The sequence below is a fragment of the Sesamum indicum genome, linkage group LG11 (assembly GCF_026168435.1).
Source record: "Sesamum indicum cultivar Baizhima isolate 11 linkage group LG11, ASM2616843v1, whole genome shotgun sequence".
NCBI lineage: Eukaryota > Viridiplantae > Streptophyta > Magnoliopsida > Lamiales > Pedaliaceae > Sesamum > Sesamum indicum.
The window spans coordinates 10,116,617-10,130,288 of NC_142667.1; the positions used below are offsets into that span (position 1 = coordinate 10,116,617).

Sequence of the window (13,672 nt, forward strand, 5' to 3'; positions counted from 1 at the left end):
TTGTCACATGAACCTCAGATTTCTCATCAAGGCAGAGCAACAAAACAAGTCAAAAGATGAGCATCAAAGCAATACCTATGTATGCACAAAATTGGGCACAACCCAAGCATGCTCACAAGAAAAAAAAAGGGTAGAGTGCCTATAGAGAATACAACCAAGAAATAGGAGTGTAATCTATTTGCCATGAACAGTCCTGAAGTATCAGGCGCGAAATATAGACAGAAATTTGCAACAAACATCAACACACAATCAGCTACAATAGATAGAAATTTGTAGGCGTAGGCAGATAACAATGTAGTACCACATGCAGTAAAATAAGCTACAACAGATAGAAATTCACAGCCGTAAGTAGACAACAATGCAGTAACAACTAAGGCAACCGGTAGCAAGAAAACTACTCAAGGGGGGTCAACTAGATCGCAAGAGTCAAGGTTGACAATACCTTTCGCTTTACCTGTGAGATGTTCCTTGGAGAAGATGCTAAGTTGTTGAGATGTACATGCTTGATTAGCAAGAAATTTTGCCACTTGGTTGCCTTCTCTAAAAATGTCAGAGATTTTATATTCGATTTGCCTCAGGAGATTTCGGATGCTTTGAAGGATAGTCTGATGGTTCCATGCCCCTTGTCGTGGAGTGGAGATGAGCTTGATAATCACAAATTGCATCAGTTTCAATCCAAATATTGTGAAATCCCTTTTCCAAAGTTTCAGTCCTCTGTGTATAGCTCGAAGTTCAACCTGGGTGTTAGAAGTCATGCCAAGAGGTTCTTGAAAGACAAAGATGACTTGATCGAGATGATCTCTTAGGATGCCGCCCGCGCCAGAAAAGCCTGGATTTCCTTTAGAAGTTTCCTCTGTATTCACTTTGTACCCCCCTTTTAAGGCTTTCTCCACTGAACAATAGTAGCTTTCTGCTGCTTAGTCTTCGGTTGGAGGGGGATATTGAGAATGTTAACAATGAAAAAATCTCCTTGCACGTGCACGGGTTTTAACAGTTCACTTTTATAGAGGTTATGCTGATACGCCGGTGTTTTGTGAATAATGGTGTTGGCCTTGAATGTGACCCCCCTGTGCTTAGCATCATTCTGGAGCTTCCACATGTTCCAGAGAATCAAGATTGGGATAATATCTCTGATGTGTGGTTTAGCGCATATTCTATTTTTCTAGGATTGGATGAGAATGCTGATGTCATTTGTTGGGGGATATTAATTTAGAATTTAGCTGCGAAATAGCCCGAAGCTTCCAAAAACTTATTGTTATGTAAGAAAAGATGGGGAATGGTTTCTTCTGCTTCGCAGCAGTAGCATTTGGAGGCCATTGTGATCTCCTTCTACTTAAGTCTCTCATCAACATGTATCCAGTTATGAATCAACTTCCAGATAAACACTGAAATGTTTGGGAATCAATTTAGACCAGAGAGTGCGGTAGAAGACCTGAGGAGGTTGATGGCTTCTAACTTCATACCAAGCTAATTTAGTTGTAAATGCGCCATTCTTGGATAATTTCCAATGTAGAAAGTCAATTTGGCTGTCAGTAGTAGGAACTTCCATGATCATTGCGATGATGTGTTGTAGCACAACTTGTTGGAGTTTGTTGACATCCCATTCATAGTTGTTCCAGAACCATAAAGAATTTTCTTCTTCTTTTTTTTTTTCTTGTATAGAGTAGCACCAATATAGGTAATGGGAAGTACATTACTTGACAATCCGGTGACATATTTGATTCGATATGCCAACAAGTTAGCTTTTTTTTTTGGGAATGAAGGCACTTTTAGCCTGATTGATTTTCCGCATGGAAGATTGCTCGAAGTTTCGCAAGAATTGCATAAGCTTGATCAAACCATCCTTTTCGCAATATGTGAACAAAATAACATATCGGCATATGAAAGATGTGATATCTTAACGTCGCAGTTAGTATAATAGAACATACCCGAATTCTCATAACGTTTAAGATAAGAGAGAATGCTATTTTATCATCACATAAATAAATGTAAGCATATTTCAATTAATACACATTTTGTAAATCAAATAATATATATATATATGTGTGTGTTAACGGCCTACTATAATCAAATTGAATAATATCTGAACGAGTTTGGACGAAATAATATAATAAATATATTTTTTTTCAAAAAAGAAAGCCATGTGAAATGGAAGGAAAATGAAAGAGACAGCGAATGTGAAGATTCGTATCATACATCAGCATCTTCCTCATTTATTGCCGTGCCCCACCACTACGCACGTGCCACCTCACACGTGGGGGCCCCACGTTCAAGTTCTTTTATCCAATGCCCAACGGTCCCTCCCTCCCTCTCTCTTCCAAACAGTGAAAAAACAAATTTACTATCGATTTTCTCTCTCTAGAGGACAAAAAATAGAAAAACACACCGCATTTATAAAATTACGCGGTCTCGCACATTGCCCCTCTTTTTTCTCTCCTCTGTTTTTCTCTCTATACCTCTGCGCATTTCCTTTTCCATCTATGGCGATCTGAGAGAAAGAGGGAAAGCAGAGTTCGAAATTACGCTTGTCTGCATGTGTTTTTATTGCTCTTGACATTTAGGGCGTTGCTTTTGCCCTAGCACATTGCCTTTTTCCTTTAGGAGGAAGGGGATTGGGGAGCACCAGAAGGATTTGTCGGTACGGACGTTTTTTTAACGGAATGTGGTCGTTTGATTCAATGGATGCGTTTCTATTCGCCGCCAGCAGAGCCTTCTGTACTCCGCTAGGGCTTTTTATTCAGATCCAGGTTTGTAGTACGAGTGCTTTGACTCACCCGTGCTTCGAATCGGACAAAGGTGTTATTTGATTGATTTAAGCTCATTTTTCATGTTGAAGATAGAATGTGTTAACAGTTTTTTATGCTTCTTTGATTGTCGTTTGAGCTCAAATGAAGTGGCATTTACTCTCAACTAAAAAAGCATTCTTCCTGAGAATGGAGTTCGAAATTTTGTTTTATTTTTCTTCTTGTTGACACGGGATAGATGGCAAGTATATCTGGATTTTGTAGGCCGGTTAGATCTGACGAGTTTTTGATACATGAATCACCAAATTATCCATGAATAAGACAAAAAATAAAAATTAGTCATATGATAGAGGGACATTTGGCGCTGGAAGCTTGCATATTTGGATTCTGTTGTGGCACTTTTGGTCTGAGTAAAATCGCTGTTGCAGTTTCCCGAGTGAGTTTATATTAGTCAAAGAGCTCCCTTTATTGTTGCTGGGAATGGGGGATGTTGTGTGGTGGGACATTAAAATGAGCCAAGCAATACAGCTCAATATTGACTTAACTTCTGCTTATTAAGTGAGTGACAGTAACAGAGAATCCACACTGCATTATGTTAGTAGCTTGACAGATCTTGGATATTGTAATTTGGAAATGCAACTACATGCTCCAACATGATCATGTAGTATGCAATTCGAGAATGTAGAAACCTTTTGTAGTCTTGGTCTAGATTGTGGTTGGTTCATTAAGTAGCTTGTTCACTGAATACCTGGAATTGCGCTGAATTACACTTTGTTCGTGCTCTTCGAAATGTGCTAATTGTTGTCCGGATTTGGTGGAAACACTCAGTTAGTAAAACTTATAGCTTCACAAGTGGGAAACATTAAAAAATGATAAAGGTTGAATGTTATGTTGCTATCAGATTGTTCAGCTAATAGATTGTAGTGTATGAGATTAACATTTTTGATGTGAAGTACAAATACTTGTTTTAGGTTTGATGTCTACTATATGCTCTTCTGTCTGTCCTTATTAACATAAGGAAATCGGTAGAACCTGACTTGATATCAGTGCCATTGTTACTTTACAGCTTTTCTCAGCTTGTTTGTAGCCAATTTGAAGTAAGTTGAAACTTTCATTCCTGTTGCAGGGATTTTGCATTTGCCTTCTTCTTGCCCTTGGCTGGGCGTTGGCTTCTTATGTCAGGTATTTGGAAACTGATGGTCTACATTCTAGGTTTCATGCGAATATCAGATTTCTCTTTGTAATTGTTTATAATTTTGTTAACAAATTTCTTGTCACAGGAGTAAAGAGATAAGGCGGCTGAAGGAAAGCATAAAAAGTGGCAATGAATTTGCTTTTCTTTGTTATGATATTAATGACCTCGAGCATTCTAATCAGGTCAATTTACCAAGGGTTTCAGTTGTAATGCCTTTGAAGGGGTTCGGAGAACACAATCTACATAACTGGAGAAGTCAGGTGAAAAATTCTTAAAGTTCTTAATGCTCATTTAATAGGTGGCCAAACAGAATCTCTGATATATCACATGAAATGCAAGATATTAGAAACTTTGATAGATTCAGTCACTAATGAACTAATAGCAGTGTAGCTTACTGCATTAAACAAGTGTATCCAAACCAGAGAATTTGTAGGGAGTTGATACTAAACTTGATTTGTTATATGGTCAATCTGTGCTGTCTGCCTCTCTTTTCTAATTCTCTGTCCCTATTAGACATCGTCGTTTCCTGTTTTCTGTTAGTTGTGAGATTGATAAAACACTTACCCAAAAGAAAATAAAAGAAAGACAGAAGTAGCAATCGATAAAACAGGAGTCTTCAGAACTTTTTTTTTCCTTTTAAGTTTCATTTTGCTATTACTTTCCGCATAAAGTAGTTCATATGACCGACGACAGAGAAAGTGAAAAATGTTAGTTTCTGTTATGGTTTGTGAATGATGCAGATTACATCTTTATACGGCGGTCCACTGGAATTTCTTTTTGTCGTTGAAAGTACAGAAGACCCTGCTTACCATGCGGTCTCCCGATTGTTAAAGGAGTTTGAGGTCTGTTGTTTCCTCCCATTACTACATGCAAGATTGAGTGCTCTAAGCTTGTATTTTCTTCTTTTCATATGGGTGCATCCACTAGTTCTGCCTGTCTACGCAAGATATGGTTTGGATGATTACTTTTTGCTCTGTCTCTTTTGGCAATGTAGTCATTGTACTTGCTTGTCTACAACTAGAAGTTCAAAATACTTCTACAAGCAATTGGAAGTTTAAGCAAAAGAATTTTAGCTTGTTCAATTTCTTTAAATTTCTTTGTAGTTGTTGACATGACCAAACATTGTCTTACTTCTAGTGATTGTATTTGTTTGTATATGATTATTTGAGTTAAAGAATCTAAGTTTGGTCAATTTCTGATGTTTCTTTGAAATGTGTGAACTTCAGTAACTCTTAGGAGTAAAGCCATCATACATACAACAATTTTATCTTTGTTCTGATCGCTCCTCAAAAGGATATTTAGTAGAAAGGCCTGGTCTCTTCCGGACTATTTGATTTTGAGAATTTAAGTTTACTTGTTCTAAGATGCAATCAATATTTTAGGCTATGGGTTATCATGGTGCAGTTTCGATTTGTCTTAAGCTATTTTCAAATCGGGTTATCATGGTGTAGTTTCAATTTGTTTTAAGTTATTTTCAAATCGAATTGCTATTGGCAGTTTTACAAAATTACTTTTCAAATTGCCACTTTCAAAACCAAAATCCACAATGTGGGTTTAACACTTATAACAAAAAACAAAGAGATGTTGAGACTAATAAAAAGTAAGAATATATATAATTAAAACTCTTTAATTGATAAAAAGTAACAAATTATTGGAATAGTTGAAGTCAAATACATAATAACTTAAGAACATACATAGCTAAAAGTCTACAAGTAATATAGGGTAACAAGTTTTTGAATAATTAAAGTCCAATATGCAACAATCAAAACATAGTACAACTAAAAGTTTTTAAAACCATGTTGGAGGTCAATTTCCAACTAACATATGTCCGATATACAAAAGTAATTTCAAGAGAAATAGAAAACTTATTGTTAGTAAAATCAAAATAATAAAAAATCACAAAAATGTTTTTTAATTACTCATATAGACTTAACCCTAATAATTTTTTTTTTCAAATTAATCTTACAAATTTCTTATCTTTGATTAAATTTTTTACATTACAAAAGAATGCAAGAAGAAGAGAAGAAGGAATAGAAAAAGAGAAATAAAGAAAACAAAATTACGAGAAGAGCTGGAACTTGGGATTGAGGAAGTAAAGAAAGACTTGTCTTGAAAAGTTTGAATATGAGATTTTAAAAGAGATCTTCTCCAATAGAAAGCATTTCATCTCTTATATTTTTGTTCTCTTTCTTTTTTTTTTTTAATTTTTTTTTCTTTTGACAAATAGAAAATCATGGGCTCATTTTAACTTGAGCCCGAATCTAACCTTTATAAAAATGGGCTTTGCAATGCGCGCATTTGACAACTTATGTACTTTGAACTTCTATAAACTGAATATTAAAGTCTTCTAAACAACTAACTAATTTCATTAAATTATTTTGCATATGTGTCTGATTATGCTAGGTCTTCCTGAAACTCAGAGTGCATAGCTATAGTTATCTGGAATAAAAAATGTGTTAATAAGGTGTTTAATTTGAAATTTTTCATGAGGGTTCAAGATTCCATGTTCACCACTTGCACATGTTGCAGCAGCAAGAATGCGGTTAAGCGGAATCAGGTTGGACTGGAGGAATAAACCAAACTTTAATGAATAGATTCTTACCAGGTAATTAGGAGAAGATAACTGATCATGAACTTAATATAGATCTAAATGCCAACTTTAACTAATTTGAAGTTTTGCACTGGTTCTGCCCATCATTATTACTTATTCTTTTCCAGTTATGGGTTTTCTGTGCACCAGCTTAGTAGGATGAACATTAAGCAGTTAACCTTCTTTGAGGAACTCTTAATTTAATAAAGTAGAGATAAGGTATGATGCTAAAAATTATCTTATTTTAGCCATTAATGGATGAAAAGATCACATGCAAATTGCATCTTTAGAGAAGATGCTTGCATGTAAAACAGAAAAATAAAAATGGGAAAACTGCTCTCTATGTATATACCATTATGCTTGAGCTATTGATTGTTTTTTGTGGTGTAAGAAGCCTAGAGTTTAGATACATAATGAGCACAAAAGAGTGTACTTTATTATTTGAATCTGCATTTCTTTTTTCTACCTAAGGTGGACATGTTTTTTGGTTTACTTTTTTCATCTTTGTGATAATATATTACTATGTTTGTTCAAGTTTTTTGCAGAAATAGATTTACTCATTTGTTGCAAAGCTCTACAGTTTTGTACATCTATCTCATGTGAAAATATAAAACATTGCAGGACGATGTTGAAGCAAAAATTGTAGTAGCTGGTCTATCTACAACCTGTAGTCAGAAGATTCATAATCAGTTGGTATGGAATGATTTTGAATGGTTCTGTTGAAAATGCTTTTGTGATTTCTTGTTCCAATCCAGTATGGTTCTCTAAGCTCCAATTGCAGTCACAAAGAAATCAAAGGTGCTGCATTATATTATATTTGTTGACTGTGGTAGACATGTGTGCCATAATTTTGTTGGTTACTTCTTTTATTAAGAGGGGGTCTATTAAATTTTTTGAAAATCTTCTTCCAACCTTATAAGATGTTTTTGGGAAGAAAATCTTGGGATCTTTTTAGAGATAAGTGCTAAAATTCTTGTATAAATAAGGCCATGAAACTTATAACATGTTTTCTGGATCCTTTTATAAAACTTATAAAATATTACAACTTTTGCAATTTACATTGTTAAATTAAAGTAGTTTGCCAATATTTTTAAAATAGATTGGGTTCTATTTAGATTGTTGAGGTTCTTATAAACTTGTAATGTTAATCTTTAAAATGTGTATGAACTCTTTGAGACATCTGTAGGTTGCCCGATAAGGTATCTTGCACCTTTTAAGATGTTCATCAAAAAGACCTTTTCCAGAAACTGCATCTTGAAGCTTGAAATTACTGTGCCTTACATACGGCTTTAAGCTTCTTATGAAGATTTTGAAAATAATCTTCAAATAATAAAATACGAATCCCACCAGAGAAAAGCTTGAAAAAGTAGGCTTATGTGAATAATGGAGTTCAAGTTAAATTCTATTGTTTTCAACTCCGGCTATGATGGAGCACCATAGCAGTTTCTGGAAACAAGAAGATATTGGGTATTGCTTTTCTTTTATTCATTATTTCGGATATTGCTATCTTGATCACTCCTTTAGTTATTGAGTTTGATGTACAACATTTAAATTTTGCAGGTCGGTGTAGAGAAAATGCATAAAGATACCAAGTATGTGTTATTTCTTGATGATGATGTTAGGTTGCATCCTGGGTCAATTGGGGCTCTCACAGCTGAAATGGAAAAGAACTCAGATGTATGCTAATATATAGTTAACCATACTCACCAAATCTAATTTTAGATATTGTCCTGATTGATGTTCTTAAATCTTTACCATTTGTTTAAACAACTCTAATTATTTTTGCCTGCAAAATGTGCAGATATTTATTCAGACTGGATATCCTCTTGATTTACCCTCTGGAAGTTTAGGAAGTTATTGCATATACGAATATCACATGGTATGTTAACACTACTTATTGAAAGGTTCCTGTTAACTGGTTTCACCCCAATGGACATAAAGCAAATATGTTCCTTTTTTTTTTTTTTGAATAATTGTAGGAGCACTTTGTATTGGTTCTACAAAGACTGAAGTGTTAAATTTTATTTAAATGTGGGTGGCAGCAGGATGGGGGCTGGATGTTCCAAGTTTGCTAGGCATGTGATAAAACAATCATGTGTATTGACAAGGTCCAGTGTAATCAGAATAACCATGAAAACAGAGTCCAAAAAACCATAATATTGGAGTATGAATCTGTAAAAAAAGGTTGCTTATAATGTACTATTGTAGGAATATACTCACAAGGATGATGGTTACTCCATAATGTTCTTGAAAAATGTTGTAACAAAACTGAGCTAGTCGATCTTTATATATTCATTTTTAAAATAAAAATAAAAAAAAAGAAAGCAAAATGCATTTAATGGCTTAAGGAGATTTTGGTTCCATCTTGTATTTGGAATTATTAACTGCATTCAGGGCCTACAAGGGCAGATAGAATATGTTTGTAAACCTTATTGGAGGAGCTTTATTTGAAGTTTAAGATGCTATTGCTGGTTATGAATGTTCTTGATCATCTAATTGATTGAATGAATATTGTTACTGCAAATCTTTTAGCAGAGAGCTTCTCTGAAGTCATTAATTCTCAATTTAGAGCATTATGTATGATTCTTAAGAGCATGAACGTTATTTTGTCTGATGCGAGTTCAGCACATATATATGATGTATTAAATAGATTGGTTGTCTGACCCCTCAAGTCAACAGATTATTTTACTTAGTGAGAAAGAGGAGAATAATGATTTTAGCAAACTTAGGGTTTTAGAAGATTCATGAACGTGCCATCTTTCTGAAGCAGAAAACCCTTGGCATGCCCCCAGCCTGAATCCCCCACCCCGAATGAACTTAGCAACTTCTGGTATGTATTGGTGGTCTTAATTTGGATGCTGCGACTTCTGCACTTTCTCCTCTTTATTGCTTCTTTGATCCATTGTCTCACTTACGAACAGTAGATGTATGAATCTTTACTTTGAATTGGACCGTACATTTGGAATCAATACCTTCTTGATGGTACAATGTGCCTATACTAGTTGCTTAAGGTATCTAGGAACACATTGGTATGGTAACATGCACAACCTCCCATGCCAGCCTACTTGCTCTTGTCATTTTATTGGTTTCTCATGTTAAAATCTTCATATTGAGACTTGAATTATTGACATTCTTTTACATGTAGCCTTGTTCTATGGGGTTTGCTACTGGTGGAAAAACATTCTTTCTGTGGGGAGGATGCATGATGGTAAGTATTTTATCTGAGTCAAATTCTTTTTATGCTTTCAAGAACCTTATATGAATTTTCTAATTGCAGATGCATGCAGATGATTTCAGAACAGATCGTCATGGTGTTGTTTCAGGACTTCGGGATGGGGGCTATTCAGATGACATGACTCTTGCAGCTATTGCAGGTAACAGATTTGCTGTCTCTAGATGATAAATTGATAATGTTTAGGTCAGGGTAAACCACGCATACATACTATACTGAATATCCAAGATATTATGCAACATTGTATATTGTTTGTCTTAACTGCATTATAGCATGAGTTGATATCCAGTTAAAAAGGCGTTTTAAGCATTTTAACTTTGACATTTAACCTGCATGGAATGCATTATTTTCTGATACTGTTGTTCTACAGGGGCTCATAAGAGACTCATCACATCGCCACCAGTTGCTGTTTTCCCCCATCCACTTGCAAGTGATCTTAGCTTTGGCAGGTATCCATAATGTTGCTGAAACTTGATCTTCAGTAGAAAATAAACTTGGTCATTTACCTTCAGAAGGGAAAAAAAGGCTGGTTTGAGTCAGTTTTCCTACCTTTGGCAGGCCTTTCTGAACCTAGTTGTTTGTATATCTGTAGGTATTGGAATTATTTGAGGAAACAAACATTTGTTCTAGAGTCATACACGACAAGAGTAAACTGGATTATGAACCGGGCATTATTCTCTACCCACTGCTACTTATCATGGGGTTTTGTATCACCTTATCTCATGTCCGGAATACATGTTGCTGCAGCACTTAGACTTTATTTTAAAGGGTACTCATTTGGTGCAACAGCTTTGCCATGTACTGGTGAGTTATCTTACTGTAAATCCAGTTGGGTAAGTTGAATATAAATTTAGTTGGTAGGATCTTTCAGTGGAACACTAGAATTGTACTTGATTGATTTTAAAACTCAGGGACTTATCTTTTCTGTCTGTTTCATTGTATGTTCTGGCCATTCTGAAATCAATTTAGGCTTTATTGCTTGAAATTTGCTTTGGACATTTTATTTCCACTTTCCTATAATTTCTTACATGTGATTTATCATTCACTTGCATGCTTATTGAGCTGGTTTGTTTTGCATGATTATGATGGATATGCTCTTATAATTTACATATACCAATGAAGTTGTTCTCCCTCATTCATCTCTTGTTAATAACCTTTGCCTATCTGGATGTCTCAAAGAATGTCTTAAAAAGGTTATTGCTTTTTTGCGATAGTTTCCAAAGTCAAGCTAAAATTAAAGAAAAGAAGGAACTTGTTGCATCTCATGTTTTACTAAAACTAAGTAATTCCTTCAAAAGAAGCCTATAAACGATGGAATGGAGGGTAATGGGTATTACGTGGAATAGGTGCTTGGGATCATAATTGCATGAACCAATGCTTTCAATTGATATGGAGAATCATATGTGACCAGAAAGTGACTTACATTTGATGGAAGGATGCCTGTAATGTTTCCTGAAAATGTATAGCTGCTCTTTGCTTTCTGTTATCTGTTAATCATATAATCGTCCTATATTTTCAGGGTTGTTGTTGGCTGGCAGCCTTGCGATATGTACAGTTATCGAACTTCTTTCCATGTGGAACTTGACAAGAATAGAGGTCCAGCTATGCAATTTGTTGTCCCCAGAAGCTCCTCCCTTATCACTTGCATCTTATAACTGGTGTCTTGTAAGTCATTCTTCTCTAATCCTTCACCTATATGTAATAAAAAATTATTGAAGATTATAGAGAGTAGCGAAGAATATATAAAGGCAGATGTGGAGCAAATATTTTGGTACTTTTCATGGGAAAACATTAATTAAAAGTAGCTACCTTTACATTTGACTAAATTTTGGAGTCAATTTGAAAATATTGTTGGGTGTAATATCTATGGAAATGATTGACCTGCGTTATTTAGTTTGCTCATGCTGGAATGATGAGATAATAGCTTACTGCAATACTTGCTTGATTTTCAAATTGAGCAGGTGTTTATCGCAATGCTGGTTGACAATTTTCTGTACCCTGTATCTGCAATGCGATCACATTTTTCTCAGTCTATCAATTGGTCAGGCATCCGATATCACTTAAAGGATGGGAAGATAAACAAGGTACTACTATCTGAAACCACTTTTTAGTACACAAGATTGAATACGTCTATCTGATAATGTCTAGAAATTATAAGTAACTGATTTATCAGTCAGAGCAATGATTTTCCTTTGTCAAGGCTAACTTTGGAACTAGAAACAGTGCTGAAGAATGAAGATGTATAATAATCCAGTGGTTGATGTAGTTCTGTTAGTAATATATGAATCATAACTCTGGAAACAAAGCTCTGAAACTCTGTTGTCTTCTTTGGTGGAGAAGGCTGCAATAGTTCATCATATTAACTGTAAAGTTCTTACCTTTTAAAGAACAAAAGTCAGAAAATTTTTGCAACATTGTAAATTTGCATTACTCAATGTAGATTGAAAGAAGCAAGGAGAAGGGACCTAAGTTCACGGATTTAGGAGGAAAGCATTTGTACGGGAAGAAAGGAGCTCCAAACAATGGCTCATTCCTTCGATCTTTATCCAGAAGTTTTGTTCATTGGAGGCAACCCAAGAAGTACGATGTATAGAGGAGGACAGTAGCACAGAATTTGATTCTTTGGTCTTTCTGGTTTCAGAAAACTACAGTGGATTCTAGGAGGAGAGGTTTTTGGGAATCATTGGTTCCATGGATTTGATTGAAAGGAAGGGACCATCAATGGATATATTTGGAGTGTTAGGCTTTTGGTGATTTTTATTTTTTTAGTTTTCCTTTTTCAGATTAGTTCAATCGATTGATTCTTCAGTTGAAGGGTGCAGTTCACGTTAGCTGTGAATTGTGTAATTGTATTTGTGTTGTATAATCATATAAGATCATTTATTCATTCAAATACTCCAAAGTGTGAGACAAAATCTGATTACGTTTTGTATTCTTTATTGGGCATGATATTGTGTTGCACTACACAAACTGTTTCTGGGCAGGACTTAAGGTTAACCTTTTAAATTTGTGTTTTGTCGTAAGCTCATTATTCTGCTGTTACATCTTGAGCACTATTTCTGACGGCACTTCTTTTACGCAAGAATGAGTATCTTTGGAATTTTCTTTCTTCGCTTCTTCACTTGTGCTATTTGTTTGGTAATATTAAGGGAAGTGAAAAGGTTTCATTTCTGATCTAGAAGTAGAGATTGGTTGGAATCTAGGGATTATTTGCAAAAATTCATGCTTTTTTTTAAGTGTTGAACTTAAGTGATTGTTTGTGAAAGTAGTGAGTATTTGGTTATAGATTTATACAAACATATATATATATATATATATTTATGTATTGTATAAATAAACATATTTGTATATGTATATATTATGAATTTCAATTTAAGTGTGTGTATACTGTGGATGGTGGTACTGGTGGTTATGGCTGTGTGGTGGTGTTGGCTGGGTAAGAACACCCAATAATTAGATTGAATGGTTGCGGCTACGGTGTGGTGGTGGTTTGAAATATTTGCAATAATTCATTCCTTGTGTATCAGAAAATATCATAAAACAACTTCTTCAACTATGGCTGATGGTCATTTCCGAAATAGTGGTGCCATAAATACCGAATTAAATTGTAGAATAAACATAATACAGAATAACTAAAGACCTAATGCTCACTGTTCTAAAATTCAGCTCTGACTGGCTGATTCCATCGGTTGAATTATCCCTGATAAAATGGGTTCGGTCCAATCTATAAATTAGTTAAAAAATTGTTTTATTTTTTTAGAAAAATATTCGGATCATTGATTGAACCAGTATTTCGGTCCTAAATCAAGTGAACTGGTTAATTCTTTAACTTTTTAAAATTATAAAAAATTGATATATTCTAAAATTGAACCACATTATAATAATTGTTTGAATTTTATATTAATAAATGA

At 34.7% G+C, this 13,672-nt stretch overlaps 1 protein-coding gene across 1 annotated transcript; it reads left to right on the forward strand.

Annotated features, from left to right (window-relative positions):
* The first annotated feature begins 2,388 nt into the window (after positions 1–2,388).
* Positions 2,389–12,765, forward strand: LOC105173554 (Nucleotide-diphospho-sugar transferases superfamily protein). Its single transcript, XM_011095337.3, has 14 exons — positions 2,389–2,747; positions 3,871–3,926; positions 4,025–4,199; positions 4,680–4,781; positions 7,151–7,222; positions 8,090–8,206; positions 8,331–8,408; positions 9,675–9,737; positions 9,807–9,903; positions 10,132–10,210; positions 10,354–10,565; positions 11,281–11,426; positions 11,723–11,845; positions 12,202–12,765. Exons 1-14 carry the CDS (start codon positions 2,661–2,663, stop codon positions 12,352–12,354), a joined length of 1,560 nt encoding a protein of 519 aa, XP_011093639.1. The 5' UTR covers positions 2,389–2,660; the 3' UTR covers positions 12,355–12,765.
* The last annotated feature ends 907 nt before the right edge of the window (positions 12,766–13,672 follow it).